The sequence below is a fragment of the Parasteatoda tepidariorum genome, chromosome 1 (genome assembly GCF_982258835.1).
Source record: "Parasteatoda tepidariorum strain Cologne lab strain chromosome 1, Ptep-v5.0, whole genome shotgun sequence".
NCBI classification, from domain to species: Eukaryota; Metazoa; Arthropoda; class Arachnida; order Araneae; family Theridiidae; genus Parasteatoda; species Parasteatoda tepidariorum.
In genome coordinates, this window is record NC_141755.1 from 86,261,573 (window position 1) to 86,283,026 (window position 21,454).

The 21,454-nt window shown below is 29.6% G+C and overlaps 1 protein-coding gene across 2 annotated transcripts; it reads right to left on the reverse strand.

The window, feature by feature from the left end:
- Positions 1-3,355: 3,355 nt before the first annotated feature.
- On the reverse strand, positions 3,356-21,449 carry LOC107444725 (GRIP1-associated protein 1). Of its 2 annotated transcripts, XM_071179499.2 has the most exons (3): positions 21,258-21,449; positions 11,474-13,767; positions 3,356-3,494 (listed from the first exon to the last, which is right to left on the reverse strand). In XM_071179499.2, the coding sequence occupies exon 2, from the start codon at positions 13,761-13,763 to the stop codon at positions 11,478-11,480; it is 2,286 nt and encodes a 761-aa protein (XP_071035600.2). In that variant the 5' UTR covers positions 13,764-13,767; positions 21,258-21,449; the 3' UTR covers positions 3,356-3,494; positions 11,474-11,477. The 2 variants fall into 2 exon arrangements, with proteins under 2 accessions (XP_071035600.2, XP_015914424.3); XM_016058938.5 differs by lacking the exon at positions 3,356-3,494 and having other exon boundaries at positions 9,471-13,767.
- Positions 21,450-21,454: the final 5 nt, after the last annotated feature.

A 21,454-nucleotide genomic window follows, 5' to 3' on the forward strand; every position in this document is an offset into this window, starting at 1 on the left:
AAGCTTCAAATCTCATTTAAAACTGATACATTATGGAGAATGTTGTGAATTTAAATATACCGTCTTGTCAACCACATAACATCTGTCAGCATTGTCACATCTATTTTGTAGACGTTAAAGCAGAACATTATAACATAAACAACACCACTCAAGAAGTTAAAAGTTTATTTACTTGCTCGTATTGTAAAAAGAGCTTTACGAGAAAAGATAAATTAAATGAGCACATAAAGCTGCATACTGGTGAAAGCCCTCATATTTGCACCTATTGTGGGAAGAATTTCACGCGAAAAGATAAATTAACGGCCCATGTACGCATCCACACTGGAGAGTGCCCCTATGTTTGCACGCAATGTGGAAAAGGTTTTACACGCAAAGATAAGTTAGTAGCTCATACATACATTCATACTGGTCTACATCCTTTTACTTGCCCTCATTGTAATAAAGGATTTGCTTGGAAGGATAAGTTGACTAACCACATCAGAACTCATACTGGTGAACGCCCATTTGTTTGCAAGCATTGCGGGAAAGCTTTTGCACAGAATGATAAGTTGACTGTTCACATTAGAATACACACTGGTGAAAGACCTTATGTTTGCAAACATTGTGGTAAAGCATTTGCACGAAATGATAAACTGACAGCTCATGTAAGAATTCATACCGGAGAATGTCCATTTGTTTGCAAAACTTGTGGGAAGGCATTTGCCCGTAATGATAAACTGACTTCACATTCCTACACTCATACTGGAAAATATCCTTATAATTGTCCTCACTGTGGTAAAGGATTTGTATGGAAAGACAAATTAACTAACCATGTTAGAGTTCATACTGGAGAGCGACCATTTGTGTGCAAACACTGCGGTAAAGCTTATGCGCAAAAGGATAAGTTGACAGTACACATTCGCAGTCACACTGGTGAGAGACCATTTGTTTGCAAGCATTGTGGAAAAGCATTTGCAAGAAATGACAAACTCACCGCTCACATCCGCATTCATACGGGAGAACGTCCTTACATTTGTGGCCAGTGTTCAAAGGCTTTCACAACAAAAGGTAAGTTGAATATCCACATGCGAACTCATGATGGGAAAATACCATACACCTGCACCCAATGTGGTAAGAATTTCAACAGCAAGGAAAAGCTCAGTGCTCATCTTTTGATTCATTTTGGAAGTAGCTCCTGTGCGTCTCTTGTCACCCAACCCTTGATTGGTAAAAACTTGCCAGTTGTTTGAGCATTGCGTGTAACTATAGTAATCTTCATTTTAAACAGGAAATAATGACTTCTTAACTGTGCAATTTGTGCATAACTTTCTGCTAGTTTGCAAAACTGTAACTTATTGTAAAGAAATCTTTGATGTCAGATATGTATATAAATATGTAAACAGCTCTTTAATTTATATAGATTGACATGTTTGTATATTTCTTAATATACGCACAGGCTTAAAGTCTCAGCTTGGGAAAACATTCTGCATTAAATATAACAGCAATAGTTAAAATATATATTTAAAAAAAGATTTATTAAACATCGAATGGATGGAGAAATGATTGTGTCTAATGCTGAATATTTTGATTTAATAAATATTGACTGTAGATATTAGGAAAGGATGAAATGAATGGGCCCTTTATTTCGTTTTCAGAAAAAGTTATTCAGTATGAAAACTACTGTCAAAATATAATTTGAAAGATTATTGAAATATTTTAAGCAAAGCTCTACGAAAATAATAAGTCGGCTTTAGTTGAAATCTATATCTTTTACATTAATTCTTCATTTAGTATTAAAATATTTAATTTGACTATACTTATAGGATTAAACCTTAAATAATTTTTAATGTTTAGAAATATGAAAACTAAAACAAAAGTAAACCTAGTTAACTCTACTTCCATCAGTTTGCTTCTAAATTGAAAGATTGTATTGATTAATGTGAAACTTGATTATATTCTGTATCATTGTCAATAAGACCAATTGTATATATAGCGTAGCTTAAAATTTAATCATGAGTGGAACTTGTTGAAACTTGTAAAAATAATCATACCTTTTCTAATTTTAAGCTTAGTCTTATATACAAGGTTACTTCGTGATGTCTAAACATCCCTCATATTGAAGGATTAATGTTGTGTTTAATACTTGTATAGTTCCTTTTAATTTACTTAAAATATTGTTGAAAAATTCCTAACTTTAGGTGCAAAAAGAATTGATTGTATCATAACTATTAATGTACTTTCATCAACGTTACAATTTTTGTATGTAAATAAACATAAGTGGTTTTCTTTTGTTTTGCTTGATTTTATTTCTTAAACTATTCATATTATGTTTGAACATACATACAAAAAACATTTGCACAATACAGCTTTTTTTTTAATGATGATATATTTTTTTAAAAAAAAAAATGTAAAATTACAGAGAAGACATGTGAATATCTTTAATTATCATAAAAATGATTTTAAAAAAATCACAGTTCTGTTTTTGAACCAACAAATTTCAACGTTTATTTGGAATAATAAACTAAAGTTTACTTTTCAAAGTATTTTATACTCTATAAAAGTTAATGCAAATATTTAAATTTTATAATCAATATACAATCTTTTAAAAATGAGTTTAAAAATAGAGAAATGTTTTATATATTTAAAAATTTTTTTTAATCATTTATTGAGATATTTACTCGTTGATAATACTGAATGTTTTTTTAAAGCACTTGAAATAGAAAGCCACACTAATGTCTTGATCTTTGTTTCGAGTTTATACCATTGGAGTGCCTTAAACTCAAAACGGTTACAATTTTAAAATGAGAATTGTCATTTTAGTTAGTGTTATAAGTGGTATTAAAGGATTCGATCTGTCACAAATATCTTACACCGTTGTCTAAAGGTTCGCATGTCATCTTAGCTTTTATGTATATGACTGAGAAAAATTTTTTTTAAACTATTGTACAGGATCTTAGACATATACAAGCAATAAAACTATTCGAACAGGTAGAAAATCCCTCTCTGTCTGGGGAAAATTATTAATCCGAAAAGATCACAGAATGAACAGCAATATATTAGGAGGAACGGAAAGTAATGTCGTTTCGGTGCATTTGATATTTGTTATAAGATTTTATTTTTAATCAATAATTTATTCACCTTAGTTAGCAACAACCTTTCAATGCCGGATCGGAAAAAAATAAATTGGTGGTTTTTAAGACTAACGAATATTTAATGGGTCGAAACGACATTATTTTCCGCTCCCCCTAATATTACGGTTTTAATGAACAAGTGGGAATTAATAGCAATCTGATAATCGACAGTATATGTATCAGAAATTATTTTATTTATTATTATACATTAATTATTTTAAATAAATAATTACAGTCATTGCTTTGGAAATTAGAAAAGAAAAAAAAATTAACGCATATGAAGTGTACTTTTCCATTCGTAGGGGCCTTGGCAAACAAAGATACTTCTCCTTGATAGCCAAAGTAGGAACTATTCCACGCTTGGAAACCGCTTTGGAACTTGAACTGAGGAAGGAAAAAATCATCACTGTTTAAGTTAAGGTTATTTATGCTTATATATTATGGTTAAGTAAACTGAAGATGTTAAGTCAAATGGTTAGAAGGTCGTTCTCATTCGATTTTTTTGCAGGCAATACGAAAGGTTTCGTCTCTAACTCTGTGCAAACAAAAACAAGATTCTTAAGACTGAATCTTAAAGAATTAAGGTATATATTCAGGGCCTGATTATCACCTTCTGGGGGCCTCAAAAATTAGTAAAAAATCCACAATATTACTTTAAAATTCTTTATATTGTGATAAAACAAACTAGTGTAAACATTGTACTAATCAAATTCGAAAGTACAGCTGAATTTTAATTGGTGCAATTTTTACTACAACGGCTTAAGCAAATGCAACGACAATGCCTATTCGCAAAGTCTCTTATAAGTGATTAGTGTCAACTAGAACTAAAAGCTTATTCTTAACAAATAATTGGAAAGCTGTAGATGGAAGGCTACAATCTTTGAAATAATCTAGCTAATCAGTGACTTATAGCAAAAACCACTGATTTCAATTGTTTGTGGTCACCAAACAATTTTTATTTTCATACGATATTGTTTTGTTGTTTTATATTTTGCTTTAATATTTAGATCTTAGAAAAATATTCTTCAATTGTTTGCTTTCAAATTTTTTTAGAATGTTTCTCATGAATCATGCAGCTCAATAGATTCTTTTTATTGTTAGGACTACTCTTCAGAAATTTAATATTAAAATATTTTCTTAGGGGCCCGAAAAATTTTGTGGGCCTCAATTTGGCTTGATCGGTCCTTGTATATATTCGCCTATTATGTTAAGTTAACAAGACTATATTTCAACTGAATTTTGATATCGTTGGAAATAACTCTTGCATTGTATTTGAATTTACATTTAATTTTACCATTCATAAGATTCTACTATATTGTATACATTATAAAAGGTCGTCAGCCAAAAAAAAAGATTTAAAGGATATTGGTATTACGTCATTATAGTAAGAAATGCCAAGTTTTGATTGTTATTTGCATTTTTTGTGTTATCAAGCTATAGTTAAATGGATTTATAAATTAAATGGTAGATAGTAAGTCATATTGTAAACAGTATTAATACAATAACAATAGTTTACTGTATTAAGCTGAGCATAGGCAGAGGGTAAAAATTCGTAATAAGACTTTCGCGCACTTGCTATTTATAGGAGTGTTGTTGGCGATTGCTTTTCCGCTTTGTCAACATGAACATTGGTTCCAATAACCGATAATATCTAAATTTTAACATAGCGATTTATTGTTAAAAATATTATAAGTTTATCAATATATCACGATATTTATCCACTTTAATTTATATTATTTCTATATTTGCTGGTATTTTCATTAGCCTAATAAAAATTCATCAAGACTCACTATAATATCGTATTCAATAATTATCGCAATATTAAAGTATTCAATAACTACAGTTATAAATAATAATCGTGACATTTCCATGTTCGATATTTATTGCAAACAGTTATTTAACGTAAGAAACTTGCCTATTGTAACAATAAAAAATTCATTTCAGGCTAGCACTTTTTACACAATAAGTCTAGTTATATTCTTCGTTAAACTATCAAAATGCTAAAAATTGATTGGAAAAGCACAAAACAAATGTTATATCCTTTATAAAATTTTCAAATATGCTATAGAAAAATAAAAATTTATAAAACTGTCTACGTTAAAAATAAAGATAATCCAAAAAACTTTTGTCTTAACATAGCTTAATATTTAAAAAAAAAAAAAGAAGTTAGATGGACTAATATTTTAAAAAGTTTCAGAATCAATTCTGAGACAGAAAATTTTTTGAAAGTTATTAAAAATCAAATATTGCAAAGCTTTCTTGCTATAAAAAACTCTTTCATTAATATTTAAATCGAGAACACTGATGGAGAATTTATCAACAAATTATGTTTTTACAACATTTAAAATTGGATTTATGATAATCGTATAATTAATTACATATTTAAAATTCTAAAGACGATTTGCCAAATTATCACGTCACCCACTTTTTTTAATATTATACAAACAAAATAAAATTATTTATATTTTAAATTATAATAAATATTTCATATTTATAGCAGTTAAATTCACGGGGAAGTTTTATTCTAAATTAGGGTTAAGTTTCGTTGACACAGTTTAACGCTAACAATGCAAATATTCCATTTTTTTGTTAAAATAAGTATTAAAACAAATTATCATATCATAAAACACTTGTATGTTATAAATCTTATAAATAAAAATAACTTAAATTATGAAAAACTATCGTGCCCAAATTAAAAATCCCTATCGTATATTTCATTTCACACATGCAAGCTCATAATACTAGCTGATTTTATAGACTACAGAAAAGTAAACGCTTTCTATCGTCTTGTATTCTAAATGTTTAAATTTTAAAAAAATGAATAATGAAATCTTTTTTACATCTACATCGCTCATAATCAAGAAATGTATAATTCGGAGGAGTTTTTGTCCCCTAAACCCTCCCAAAAACTACGCCACTGATTAACATGTTAACAAAATGTTCTAACATAAAGTTACAATAATTTTATTGAGGTTGGCGAGCAGAGGGCAGAGCCTCGTAGCCATGAAAGAAAAAAAATTATCTCGTAAAAAAATGAAAAATTTATATATAGCCAATAATTAAGATCAATTCAGTTATCCGTGAACGTACCAGGGCTAATAAAATTTTTTAAAAGATACGCGGTGTTCTTGAAGGGAAGAGTCATGTGTAATAAGTGAAATAAAAAAGATGGAGGAAGAGCAAGTCGTGAGTCCTTTATTGTGGTAAAAAACAAAAAAAAGTACCAGCTAAAAAGTTTTTCTGATCTAATATTGTTCACGTGGTTATCGTGCTTGTTCTATTTATACTCCGACATTTTGAATTTTTCGTTCTAAGCTATTGAGAGACATATACCCTCCAGTGTTGCCAGAACTTAAGATAAAAAAGTAGCGAATGGGAGTTCCAGGAGTAAAGGATTCGAACATTTTGTAGCCCAAAAAAACTACGTTATATAATATATTTCTACTAAATTAAAAGAAAAAAAAGTTAAATTTCATTGCGTTAAAAATTTCGACAAATTCAATATTTCTCAGATTAAAGGTCACGTGATTTTTCCAGAAGATAAACGATTTCACGAGTCTGATTTGAAGCATAGATATGGAGAGATTCTAAACTCGGCGCAGCAAAACTAAAGCTGATGCGTTTTCAGGAAGAAAAAAAAAATCCTTTTTAAAAAATATGAACAAACTACAGACTTTTTAGAATCATTTTATAATAGGAAAGGAAAAATTTAAAAAAAAAAATTTATTTCTGTAAGAACAGTAGCATAAAATTCTGTAAGAAAGTAAATAAAAATTGTAGCGTTTAAAAAATAATGAGTAGCCCAAAAAGCAGCGGGTGGCCCAAATTCGATTTTGAGTAGCGGGGACTTTTTAAAGTAGCCCAATCCGCTACTTGTAGCCCAATCTGGCAATACTGATACCCTCCACATCACCAATGATACGATGCCCGTAAATGCAATTTCAAATTCTACAAGTATTAAATTTGCCTTTAAAATAAAGTTGCGTAAGAATGCCTTTCAACCATAAATTGGAGTTAATTTCTAGATGCACTCAGCAATAAATTATGTAAAAAAGAATACCCCTGATATAAAATAAACAGATTTTTCAAAAACATACAAAGCTTCAATATTTATTAAAACAGATAAGGGATATATATCATCAATTTTTACAACAAATACAAACATTTTAGCAATTTATTGAAAATAAATTCACTCAAAGTTTTTTTTCTTCTTCTTGCTATTGTTAAAACAAATTATTTTGACTCTATTTAAAATATGAGACAACAGCAAAATATTTTTTTTAAAAAAAAAGGTAATGATTTAATAAAATATCGACAGTTTCACATAAATACAAAGAAAATAAACTGGTAATAACTAATAACATAGTAACTATAATAATAAAGACTTCTTGATATATTTATTCAAAATCGATATTAAACAATAATAAAATAATTTACCCAAACCAATAATTAGGAATAAAGAATTTCTTAGACAAAGAAACTTTTCAAAAAATGAATATTTACATATTTACACAAATAATTCAAAAACTTAGTATTGCAGATGAGAAATAAAAGGAATGGATGCATAAAAAATCTATTATACCTATAAAAATTTAATAGATTCTTCGTGAGTATATAACAAATAAAATAAGACATGATTGCTACAAATCAAGAATTTTTGTTCTTAATTCATTAATATTTTCAAACAGGCTGTGGGTCAATTGCTCAAAATTTTTATTAAGAATTAAAATGGAGTGCAGACGGTAGAATTCTTTACCTATGCATGGGTGACTGAACGTAAACAATAACAAATTTCCTGGAAACGGAAGAAATATAGAAAACTTCCGGTGTACCTCCGCTTATGTTACGCTTACGACTGGATATGTGAACAGGCTTGATATTCTAATAAGTTTTATTTTAAATTTAAGGGTAATTTTACCATTCATAAGTGTCTTCTTTATTTTATAAATTCTAAAAGGTGTAAATAAATTTAGGAAAATTAATATCACAACATTGATGTAATATCGCCATGTTTTTAGTGTTATCCCCTATTTGGGCTGTATCCGTTTAAAATATCGCAGTTTGTTATTTTTGGATTGCATCATAGTATGCTAGTAGAGTTGTCCGAATTCGTTTTCTGCCAAGATTAAACGGATTAAGCTAAAGTTAAAATAAAGAAACGCGTCATATTGTAAACGCTATAAATATATTAATATTAGTTGAAGCGCTCTTTCAAACTTTTCGGCGTAAAAATAAACAGTAACCCGGTAGTTTCACGAGGTACATAACTATAATAATTAAATCCAGAAGTCTTTTCACAAATGTGCTTATAGATATCTACTAAATTTAAAATTTAATTTCTCGTGCTAGACGATCGAAGTAAACAAACAAATGAATCATTTTCAGAAAAGAAAACGATTTGATATACCATCTTCCAATAGCGTGATAAAAAACGACACCTGCAAGTGACGGAGGGTGGGTATCTCGATCCTGATTGGTATTTGTTTACGTTAGAAACTGTTCTTTCTATACTATTCCAAATAAGCCAGCCCGTCAAGTATCAATTCTCTGTGATTCTATTTTCTTACACAAAGATTCTTTCACAAGGATTTCAATTTTTTCACTACATATTTCTTACTTAACACAAAGACAGGTATGAAGCCACGTAGAACATAAACAAATCATGCATCGAGGTTGCCAGACACACAAAACAAAAAGATATCACGTTTGCAATAAAATGCATAAACAAATAATAAGTAAAAGATGTAGACGAAAGAGAATTATATCTCAACAAATTCGATGAGCGATAATGGCGTTATATTTATTTATCTTCAAGTTAATTAACATCCTAACTTATGTAGAGAAACTGAACTCAACTTTAATACGCCATTTTGCTTACAAACAATCAGCTGGCGCCGACGTCCTAGATCACATGTCTGGGTATTGTGATCTTCTTGAAGTGCAAGTACCAGATTCTTTTTAGTCACTAATGTAATAAAGCTCATAAAAAAAAGCTTGTACTTCTAAACTTTCAAAATAATGTTTAAATATTAAAGCACTGTGATAATTAATCAGGGTGCGTAGCGTTTTCAAAAAGTGCTTATTTTCGTTTCTTAAAAGCCCTTAAAGGTGCTTTTTTCATTGGGTATTTTTATAATAGTACTTAATTTACCCTTTTTCAAAATGAGATTGATTTTCCCTTCGAATTATGCAAAAGACACAGTTCACATTGTTACTATTCAACGTTTTCACAATTAATTCAACCCCAATCTATTTCGGCGTATTGCCAGTCTGTAGCGTATAAAAACGCCAGTCGTTTTACATGATTCAAAATTTCATGATTTTTGACAATTGTCAAAAAACAATGCCAAAAGGTTTTTTGACATGACGGTGAAAACAAGATAAAACCGTCAATTGTCAAAAATTTTCCAACCCTGCCTAATTATGATATTTTTTTAAAGGGCTTAAAAATATTTTTTGAGTGCTTGAAAAGTGCTTATTTTTTGTTCAATAATTTGACTACGCACCCTGTTAATGATAAAAGTAAAAAAATAAAATGAAAGTTGCCTTTTTTTTTCATTTGAATAAAATAATTTGCTTAGTCTCAAGGTCTAAATAATTCTTTTTTTTATTAACATAGAAAGATTTCATAGGTAAACAACAATTAATTACCAATAAAGAATCACTAGTTTTATAAGTATAATCAAATAAAAATATCACGCTTTTTAATATTATTCCTCTTAGCTCTTTTTTGATAACAATAATAAGCTCAACATAAAAAAGAAATAGCAGAGAAAAAATGTAAAAAGAATAAACTTATAACTTTACAAACAAGGAATGCATTTGTTTTTTTTTTTTCAATAAAAGCTAACAAATAAATAAATATCAGAAAATTAAGACTTTTAATGGGCGTTACAACCAGTTTAAAATGTGGACTCTTTTTATGCATGGTTGGCATCACGCCATTCGCCAAAAAATCAGTTTTCTTTATTTTTTGGCATGGTACCAGCGATATGAAATATAGTATAGGTTTTATAGTTATGATAGCAAGAACTTTTAAAACCCAAAAAAGACAGTAAAGAAAAGAACAAAAAAAAATTTTTTTTTAACACTTTTCACGCACTCAAGTATAGTAAGATAAATTTATATATATACACAACCAAATCTTGTTTTAATCTTAACAAAGAAAGGTTACTTAAAACTAAAAAGAACTAAGTTTTAACGAAATTTTGAAAAGAAAAGTTGTATCTTTCCTTTACACTTTGTTTTCACACGAATTTTTTTCTGAAATTTATAATTGACAAAATTTAAATACACCTGAATGCTTGTTTATAATATACCTGCTTTTACAAAATAATTAACATACACAAATATTTTAAAATTTGCTTAATTTTTTTCTTTAATCATGATAAATTGTGCTGTGATTGGTGGTACAATCAGCGCTTTAACTGTAATTCCATATGGAAGGGACTCGATTGATAAGTTTCCCTTATGCCACTTAAAAAGTCAAAATCCATGTAATAGGAGAGGAAAAGTTATTAAAATAAGTTCACAGTTAAGCTTTTAAGATTCGGTCACATGAGTATGGCTCAGCTTACAATTCCATGTAACGTTTGGCGTCTATTTTAAGCATAATTTTACTCAAGGAACCAGCAGGCTAGCAATTCTATGAAAACAATATCAGAAAACCTGGTTAAGTTTATGTATCGAAACTGTTAATACATTTTGAAAGACCAGCTTTCAAAAATGGAGCCATTTATAATAAGTAAAAGAGTTTATTCTTAAGTATACTTTTTTGTTAAGAAATAACCGTTCAAATAACACTGTTCAAGAGCCTGGCCATTCGATAGTCTGATGATTAAATAAAAGCGATTATTAACATCAAATACTTCCAAAACTGTTATTTAGATTTAAAGAACCAGTTTTAAGCACTATACGAAATTCTTTTTGCTCTTCCAAAATATATATGAAAGAATATTTATTACAAAAATTCGTAATTACAATTTTTTTTTTTTTGGAACTTTGGGGATTATATACGTGATACTTTACATATTACGTGATACATTCTATACGTGATACTTTAGGGTCCTTGTATCTACTGAGCATTTCTATTTAAATTTTGGATGTATAAAATTGGCACCTAATCGAAAGGCTTAATCTTTCAAAATGTTCTAACACAAATACAGGTTCCATAGACATAACATATTGACGCACATTAACCTCCAGAGGCCTATGCATCATATATTTTTCCGAGGAAACAAAAGAATTTTGTTTTGATTAAGAATAAGCTTTTGCATACTATATGATAAAATATGTAACCATAGTAGATATCTTTTTATAAGTTGAATTAAAAGTGACTAGATTACTAAAATGAATTACGTTACTTTTTTAAGCCTCATTGACATAAACAGCACTTTGCAGCCCATTTTCAACAGGCATGCTAGCAAGCTTAGATAAACGAGACACTTCATTGGACAGGACTTCAATGTCATTTTGTAAATGCATGTTTTTTGTAAGAGTTTCTTCTAGCAATCTCTGCATTCGCCTATTTATTTCTTTTAAATTTTCATCACCTCTATCTTTGATAAAATCTACAATGCGTTTAATTGTCAATTTATCCTGGGAGGAGCCAGACGCATGATGCTCTGAACGACCCTCCATACAATAGAACTGTATCAGGGCAGTTTTCTTTAACACATCATCCACGAGAGCTTCATTACTCAATTCTAAATGGCTAACTTTCTCCCCCAGAGTTGAATTGTTTTGCTGAAGTTCTGCAACTTTAGCAATCAGGCTGTTAGTTTCAGTTTCCAATATGGAGGGTGACAGGCGGTTAGGGGAGTCATGCCCTCCCGAAGAAGTGTCACTTTGCAGAGTAACATCTTTATTTTCTCTTTCAGCTGTTCCTCCAGATACATAGCTCCAGGAACTGATGCTACTTGCATCCCCTTTACCTTTTTCAAAATTACCGGCAGACTGCAATATGTCATCGACGGGGCGGTTTTGGTCATTTAGAACTTCCTGAAGACGTTCCTGCAATTTTTCTGCGCGGTTCCTTTCAACTTGTAGTTGACGTTTCAGGTCTTTAACCATGGCAACTCCCTTCTTTTCCTGAATTTTTCGTTCATCGACAGAATCTTTTGCTTCTTGTTGCAAAACTTTAATTTTCTCTTCGAATTCCATTCTCTCAGCTTTAGCAACTTCCAACTGAATCGTTAAATCTTTGACGACACTCTCCATTTCCTCTTTTAAGTTATCCATAGCATTGGCGTGTTCTTTTTCTTTATCGTCTATTATGATTTCAAACTCGACTGTTTTTTTCTGCAATTCATCTTCCAAGTCCTTTACTTTAGTGTCTGAACCTTTGCAATCTGTGCGAAGTCTTTCCAATTCCTCTTTCAACATCTGCACATCATTTCTAGACTCGATGAGTTTTGTTTCAGTTTCCTTTTCTTTATCAAAGAGCTTTTGCAGTTTATCTTGTTCGTCTGCCAACTGCCTTGTCAGGTTTTCGATTTCACTAGCATGTTTATTAGTTGTTTCTAGAAGATGGTTTTTCATGGTGTCCATTAACTGCTTGCGATTTTCAGCCAATTTGGATTTCTCGAGAAAAGAATCCTCGATTTCTCTCTTGGCTTTTTCTATATCTTGTAGCTTAGCGATTAAATCTTCATTTGATTTTTCAAGATCCTTTCTAGCTTCTTCAGATTCTGATAGTTGCTTATTCAATGTCTGAATTTTACTTTGGATGTTCAACAGTGATAGTTTTGTCTCACTTATGGAGCAGTCAAAAGTAGCTGTATCTCCACTTAATTCCACCACTGCATCACTATCTTTATTAACTTCCCCACTAGTTAACTGTTCATTAAACAGCAAAGCTTGTTTGAATTCGGATTGCATATTTCGAATTTGATCCTTCAATTGCTGAACTTCCATATCTTTGGTGGTTTGCAGACTTTCAAGAGCATTTTTATTCTCGTTGTATAATTTTTCTTTTTCATCTTGCAATTTTGAGAAGCTTTCTTGCTTTCGTTTTAGCTTTTCTGAGCTTTTCTCATTTTCAGTTTGCATTTTTAAAAGCTGTTCTTTGAAATCATTTTCCATCTTTCTCATATTTGCCTGAAGTAGTTTATTTTCTTCCAAAGCAGTGTTTGATTTAAGTTCTAATTCTATCTTTTTGGTTGAATCAAATTCACTTTCACCTATTGTACTACCTTCATTCTGATAATCAGAAAGCAGTTTCTTAAGCGCTGCATTTTCAGCCTGAAGCTTAATAACGTCATCTTGTTTATACTGCTCAGATGTTGATAAATGCCCAGCTTTCATTAATTCTAATTCCTTAGTTAACATCTCGTTAGAGTTGACTAAGCTTGAAACTTCTTGCATCAAAGTTTCATTCTGTAATCGAAATTCGTCCTCTTGCATTTGTAATTTAAGTTGAAGAGCTTCATTTTCCTGTAAAAACTGTTCAACTTCTTTATAATTTTTACCTCGGGATATTATTCTCTGACATTTAACAAGTTCTTTTCTTAGCTCTTCCAATTTTTGGTTGTTTTGCAACAGTTCAGATTGTACTTTCACATTCTTTTCTCCAAGATTGTAATTTTTAGTTCTAAGTTCCAATAATTGCATTTGCATGCGCTGAAACTCTTCATCAGATAAAGCAGTGGCCATATTTCTGAAAGGAAATATATATATTTAAGTAAATGATTTCCCATCCGAATAAAGTAAGAATATTATGGATACATTAAGAAAAATTGTAGTGCAGAGGAAAATTAGGTAATTAAAAGTAAAAAAAAAAAGGAATGCAAGAAAATTTTATACACATAATAATACAGTCAAATCTTGGAATAAATAACAAGACAGAAGAAAAAGGGGGAAAATTATAACATTGAAAACGCAATATCGTTTTAGCATTTTAGCTAGTTAAATCGTATCTTCATTGTCACATAATTAACTTCAAACATGATTTACATTACTGAACTACCGTAATTATTAAACAGGCGAGCACAAAACGGTAAAAGTCTACAATAGGTTACTCTTTTTATTTCGGCGAATTTTTATATTCCTACCGTAAGCAGGGAAAATGACTTAAAAGTTAGATTTCCTAATAGTAAAGTGATTGAGGTCGAGATAATAGGGAAATGGAAGATTTCATATACAGTGAAAGCAGAGTTCTCCCAAGGAATAAAAAAAGGGCAGGATGTGTGTTTCCTCACAGAAAAGGGCACTTTGAGTTTTGAAAGGACATTCACCACCGTAAAAATTTATCAAACTGTGTAATGTTATGTAACCGAATTTGATCCTAATTTTTAAATTACCCTCTAATACTATTTTGTGTGCATATTTACCAAAGTAATTCTCAATCATTAACACAATAACAGAAAAATTTGAAGCTTTTGAAAAATAAAGTAAGGCAAGCTAAAAGATTATCTCTGTATATACATTTTCTTCAAAAAATGCAAAGTATAAAAATAAAAAAAATTGATGAACAACTTTCAACAAATTGATGAAAACAGATTTTTTTAAACACAAAAGTATGAGAAAATAAACACTCAAAGGTGCTTTTTTTTCTTCAAATGAACGGAATTTAAGAAAATAATGGTCAAATTTAAAATCACTAAAAACTCATAAGTAAAAGATGTGAATATCATATGCATTTTAACCACATTTATAGCATAAAAAAAAATCTTACTAAAATAAAGGAATAAAATTAAAAATTTTCGAATTAAAGTTAAATAATTATCAATATCTAAATAAATTTGAATAAGACTTTTCAGTGGATAAAAAATAACCTTTTCAATAAAAGAATAAAATAAAAGGCTCTTAGAGGATGTAAAAAAGAGCAAGTAGGGCGCATTTATGAGGATCAAAGATCAGGCGGAGACAGGCCTCTTTTCTAAAAGCGCTTAGGGAGAATACTGGTAATAACTCCAAGATACAGTGCTCAATTCATGGGGCACCCTATTCTTTACCCAGAAACAGGGCCGGATTAACCTATAGGCACACTAGGCACGTGCCTAGGGCCTACGAAAAACTTGGGAGAAAAAAAAATTGTTGACAAAAATAATTTAGTTTTAAAAACAACAAGTGTATTTTGCACAAAATTATGAAGATACAAATAAAAATATAATATTTTTCGGTAATAAATTATTTTGCAGAATCTTATGATCTAATATATTACTTTTTTGCAATTTTTGGATTCAACGAAATCTTGTATTATGCTGTCGAATTCCAAACTACGCAAAATGTCGTATTCAATAGACATAAGTGCGAGCGATGCCAAACGATCTTGATTCATTGTTGAAAGCAAATAATTTTTTATCAATTTTAATCTTTCCCCTTCTGCATTTTATCCAAGAATCGACAAATATATTCTTAATGCAATGTGAACGTTAGGAAAAGTATTCAGAAGTTTATCTTTAATTGCCTAGGGCCTACGAAAATTGGCTATGCCTAGGAAAGGTATAATCCGGCTCTGCCCACAAAACATGCCAACATATTAAGACATTTTGAAAATGAATGCTTTTTTTCTTTCTTGAATTCTACATTGTAAATCAAGACTCAGGTGCGCTGTTAGGATTAAATGCATGCGGAAAATTAGATATCATCAACAGATTACAGATCAAAAATGTAGACAAAATAACTGATATGGACTTGGTGATTATTAGGATGTATTTTCAGGTGATCTTGGTTAAAGCTGTTGTTGATAAAATGATGGATGTGGGAATTCCCGAACCAACAGATTGAGTTCATCCTATTAACATTTAACGTAAGTTAAATAAAAAAAAAAGATGGGATTTGCAATTGCAAGTATTTCAGACTTTTCAATAAGTTTATCAAAACGTGAACATTATCCTTATAGTCAACGCAGTAAGCATTCACCAGAAAGTTTCAAATCATGTACTATACAAATTCTTCTGGCAGCATAATTTTTTAAGATTAACATATGAACTTGTAAATTCTACCGACGACTGCTGATGGTATATTTTCAAATTTGAAAGGAAAAGATAATTTACATTTGATGACATCCTTGTTTTTTGGTTACACCGAAGTATACTGTCACAAATATGTAAATATGAGTATAATTTGGTGATTATTTTTTTGTTATGAGACTAAATATCTCAGACAGACCCTAAATAAGCAGATTAATTGGAAAATTTACAAAAAAGTAGTTTAATTTTAATGTAATTTAGACAGAAAATAACATCTAATGTATTTCTTATGAAAGATTCGGTTTGGCGACATTCTTGGCAAAAAAATGGTTGTTCTGGAAACTTAAGAGTTTCAACGTGATAGAACAAATATTTACGGAGCTATGCAAGAATCCCAAAAAGTCCTGAAATTTCGTCACCAAGCGTACACAATAGGATAAATTCTAATATCATAATCAAGCCGTCACAAACGTCATACAAATGTGTAGACGCAATAATGGTAATAAAATCCCACTTTTAACGTATGTAGTAAAATTGACAAAAACAATCCCAGCTGTAAGAACATTTATGAACTTAAATATTTATTCAGAATGTCTGTTAAAATCGAGGAAATTTAAAAAATCAAACCGACCAACCCAATGCCATAGGTTACAAGACTACTTCCATGGACAGAAACTATGTAATCACCCACCTAGATGTGTGAAATGTGACCATAGAACTGCTGACTACACAAAAACTATAGGAGAGCCGCCCAAATGCTGCTACAGTAAATGTCCTAAATATGAAAATATATTAGAAAAAATCCATAGCAAATCAAACAATAGAAAATCTTTCGACCATCAGAGAAAATTTAACAATACAATTAGACCTGGACTCAGCTATGTTAATGCAGCACAGAATATAAATCAGACGCAACTAAAAATAAACCCAGCTATTTAAAAAAAAATATCAATGAATTCAAATTAGCAATACCGAGATATGAAATTAGCACAGTAATACTAAGTAATAATAAGTTATTAAGCAGGTTGAATTAGAAGGGTAATCAAACTAAATCTCAGAAAGAGCATAGTTGGTATAAGCAGAGCTAATTATTATTTATTCATTTATTTTTTTGAAATTCTGTTAAAAAGAAATGAGAAAAATTTTTAAGTGATAGAAAACAGGTTAAATTACAATATCTAAAGAAAATGAAATTTTAAAAAGGTAGTTGGTTAATATTAAATTGTAAGTAGATGATTATTATTCAATTTCAGCTTCAGGTGCATTTCTTTTAGAGAAATCCCAAAAATTGCAAAATGAAATTCGGAGTTGCAGGAAAATTATCATTTGGTGCCAAAATAGAATAGAAGATAAACCACCTATCACTTTAAAAATTATGCAATAGTCAAAATTTCAATTAAAAGAAACTTATTGAATGACAAAGGGGTCAAACAAATAAAATAACTGGTATAAATCAGACCAGTCAAGTCTGTCTTCACATTAACAAATTAAGGAAAGTTATTGTTTAACATACTAGGTTGACAGCAACATAATTCAGATATTTCCTAAAAAATTAAGCTCAATAAGTTAATAACTAAAAGGGAATCAACCAAAAAAGTGATATAAATCAAATCAAGTCAAATATATATAAATCAAGTGATATATATAAATCAAGTCAAATATCATCAAATTAAGAACAGTGAGGGCATCCTGACAAAATATACATTTGTAATAATTTAAGAGCTGAGTAAATAAAGATTATAAGAGCATTTTTGAAGGAAAAAAATTAAGATTTATCAGAATTTTTTTAGTTTTATTTATTTTCTAGGATAATCACTTATCTTGCTAAGTCTTTAAATTCTGGCGACTTCAGTGGTTGGATGAAGGATTCAAGTGCATTTGGCAATCACAGCTGACCTTATAATACTTGTCTTTTGGCAGCAAACTAAAGCACTAAGACTGGCCAATTCCATGTACAGTAGAGCGCCGATTATCCGAACCATGTCCGAAATCACTTTTTTTTTAAAAGTTTAGAATAATTTTAACTTATTGATAATTTTGCTAAATTTAGAAGAATAAATAATATCCACTACATCTGAAGACCATAGTTAATTTACAACCCTTTTTAGCAATTTTCTTATAGTAGCCAATACATACATGTATTTTTATGCAGTTAAACCTACGTACCCCTTTATCTCTCTTCAGCTGAAAATTATCTTCCAAGAATGCAAACTTCAACTTGACAGTCTACAATGGTTGAAATGAAGAAGGAACTTCTGAATAGATGCGTGCTGAAGTTCTACAATTGGGGGATGGTACTTGTCCCTTATGGTTAATGATTAGTGATTACAGTGCTTGGAATCTTAAATCTTGGAATAAAATTCTTAATGACAAAATAAACAAAACTGAAGTTTCGGAACTAGTAGATCTTTCGATGAAAAGATGCCAGGTTATACAGCAGAAGAAATAGAAGACTGGTGTCGAGGCACTGAAAACGACCCGGGATTTCAAATTTTAAATGATGATGAAATTGTTGCTGAAATTTTGAATGAAAATCGGAACTCCACAAACGAAGACGTAGGTGATCAAATTCAAGATAGTGGACCTTCTCATATAGAAGCATGCAGTTCATTAGATATTGCAATGAATTGGCTAAAACATCAAAATGATGTTGATCCAGTTCAGTTGATTCATTTAAAAAGAATAAGGGATATGGCTGCTCAAAAAAGATCATCTTCCTTGAAACGAAAGTCTTTGCTTTATTTCTTTTGCAATGGAAAATAAAGAAAAATGTGGTAAAATCAGTAATTGATAAAAAAAATTATGAAAAGCTGAAATATGATAAAAATAATTCAAAATGAAAAAAAAAAAGGCTTAAAAATAATAAATAAAAATATTTAAAAATTAAATTTTTTTCTTCTTTTAAACACGCCAGAGTTATTTTAGATATCATTTAAACTAGATTTTAAACAACTTTCCAACTATCTAAACCACATTCGGTCCTGACCAGTTCGGATAATCGGCGCTCTACTGCATCACAGAAACGATACCAGGAGACCTTTTAGCTTAATTTTGGATACCAAATATCAACATATCTTACCAAATTTTGCAGTTTTACTTATTTTCCCTCCAAATAAAAATAATGCAAAATATTTGCTTTAGCAGAAAAAAAAATTTATTAATAAAAGAAAATTATGGTGAAAGAGAAATGACAAAAAAGTGATATAAATTTAGAGTTAAGGAGCAATATGACCAACTGCTCTGAACTGGTGCATAATTATGAGTTCAGAATTTTTAGTTAAATAAAAAAAGACTTAATTTTAAAACATGAAGTAATAAAATCAAACCTTAAAATAGCTTTGCCAAAAAACATTTACTCACATGACGGACAGGCAATGTATTGTGACACGCGACACATATGAAATTTAAAACTGTATTTAGTTATTTATTTTAACTACAAATGAAAATTTTTAATTTTTATAATGCAAACAATTTTGCAAATGGTAGGAATAATATATAATAAAGAGTACTTAAAGTATTTACTAATATTCTTAATCTTAATAATTTATTAATGTTAGGACTACAGAGGTTTTGACTGTTCTTACTACTATACCAGATAACATGGTCATAATGTTTATAGTTGCTAACTTCTTTTATTTCAGTTGGTACTGAACATTTGATTTAATATTTTTTATTTTCTATTTTTGTAATCAGTCTATGAAATACTTTATCTCTGTAAGTAACCATAACAAAATACCTTCTCCTTGAAGTCAATATGACTATTCTCCATTGGTGATAGTCCAAGAACATTCTCCTGTTCTAAATTTGAATAGGTGCACTTTTCAAATTTTATCACACAAAATCAAGTGAGAATGATCAAGACTGAAAGTGATATGCCTTTCTTTTATCTCATTATAATTCAGACCTAAATTTGATCATTAAATTTTTTTCTTGAACTCAAATGAGATCCCAGGATAAATATTAAATGCTTTTTGGATACGAAGGAGATACCATTATTTGGCATCATTGTGTTTCCAGTTTCATTTAGTAAAATACTTCCTTATGATTAGAACTAGGAGCGGGACTTGATACGTAAATATTTGCTTAGAAACTGAAAGCTGCTTTCTTTATCGTTTCATCAATACAATTATTAAGGATTCTATTATTATGAGCTACAGCTAAGTTGGATATATATTGAACTAATTTTTAAATAACTTTGCCTAAAACTTTGCCTATTATTTCTAAATGCTTTCTAGGGACCACTGATAACTAAATTCTTTCTCTTTGTCTTAGATAGTATTTTTCAGGATTTATTCTTTCACTAGTTAAGCACTTTTACTTCCTTTAACTTATTTGTTAGTACTTTTTGTACAACTTACTATCAGACCAGGGTGTCTCGCTACTCGTATTTCAGTTGCTATTTTAGTAATTTATGAGTACTGTTTAGAACTGTGTTTTAAATACTTTTCCCTTGAACGAATCCTTTACATTTTTAATCTTATAAAATTTAACTATTCACCTTGCATAATTTTATAATATTCATTTGTTTGTATTTCACTTTTGTACTTACTCTATAAGATTTGAAAAGAATTGGTAAAATAGAATTTTTAGCAAATGATACAATAAAGTTGAATGTTTAAATTGGCTGTAGACAATAGCTGTAAGATTTGTTCTCAATAGCAAATGAAATATATACACTAGTTAGCAACCAGCACTACATAAAAAAGTATATATATAAAAAAACATATTTGGTAGCTAATGAAAAAAAATTTACAAACATATATTTTAATGTTCCCCCACTACATTTAATAGTAAAAAAACAAGAAACAAAATTTTTAGAATATCACCACGATGCTTTATCAATAAATATACACTTAGTAAGTTTATTCAAAACCTTGATTTTGAATAAGTAAAATTATTTTACCCACAGTTTTGTCAAAGCAATATACTTACTTCAACAAATATTACGATTAAAACGAAACAAAGTTTGCAATTACGATATTTTTACACATTAAAATATGAGCAAGATAGAGTCAAAATTTTTAGAAATTATTAAGAGATGCTACGATAATTTATGGAATCTCGCATTTTTTCTTATGATTATTAAAACCTTACTCTTATAGTTAGGATACATATGCATTTTATGAAAAATTAATGCAACACAAATAAATGAAACTGTAATAAATAAAACTTCATAATTTCAGCTTAAGTATATGATGGCGTATTTTATTTCATTTATGATTTTAAGACTTACCTAAATATACAGATGAGGATCTTTAATGCAAGAATAATAATAGCCAAAATTTAAAAGTAACAAACATTAAGAATAAAAGAGATCCAGACGGAGGATGTAAAATTTAGGGAATAGTTTAAAAATTAAAATATATCGCGTACAAAAGTGAAAGTGTCACAACCACAACACAAGAATAATAATAAAAGTGGAAGTAGAAG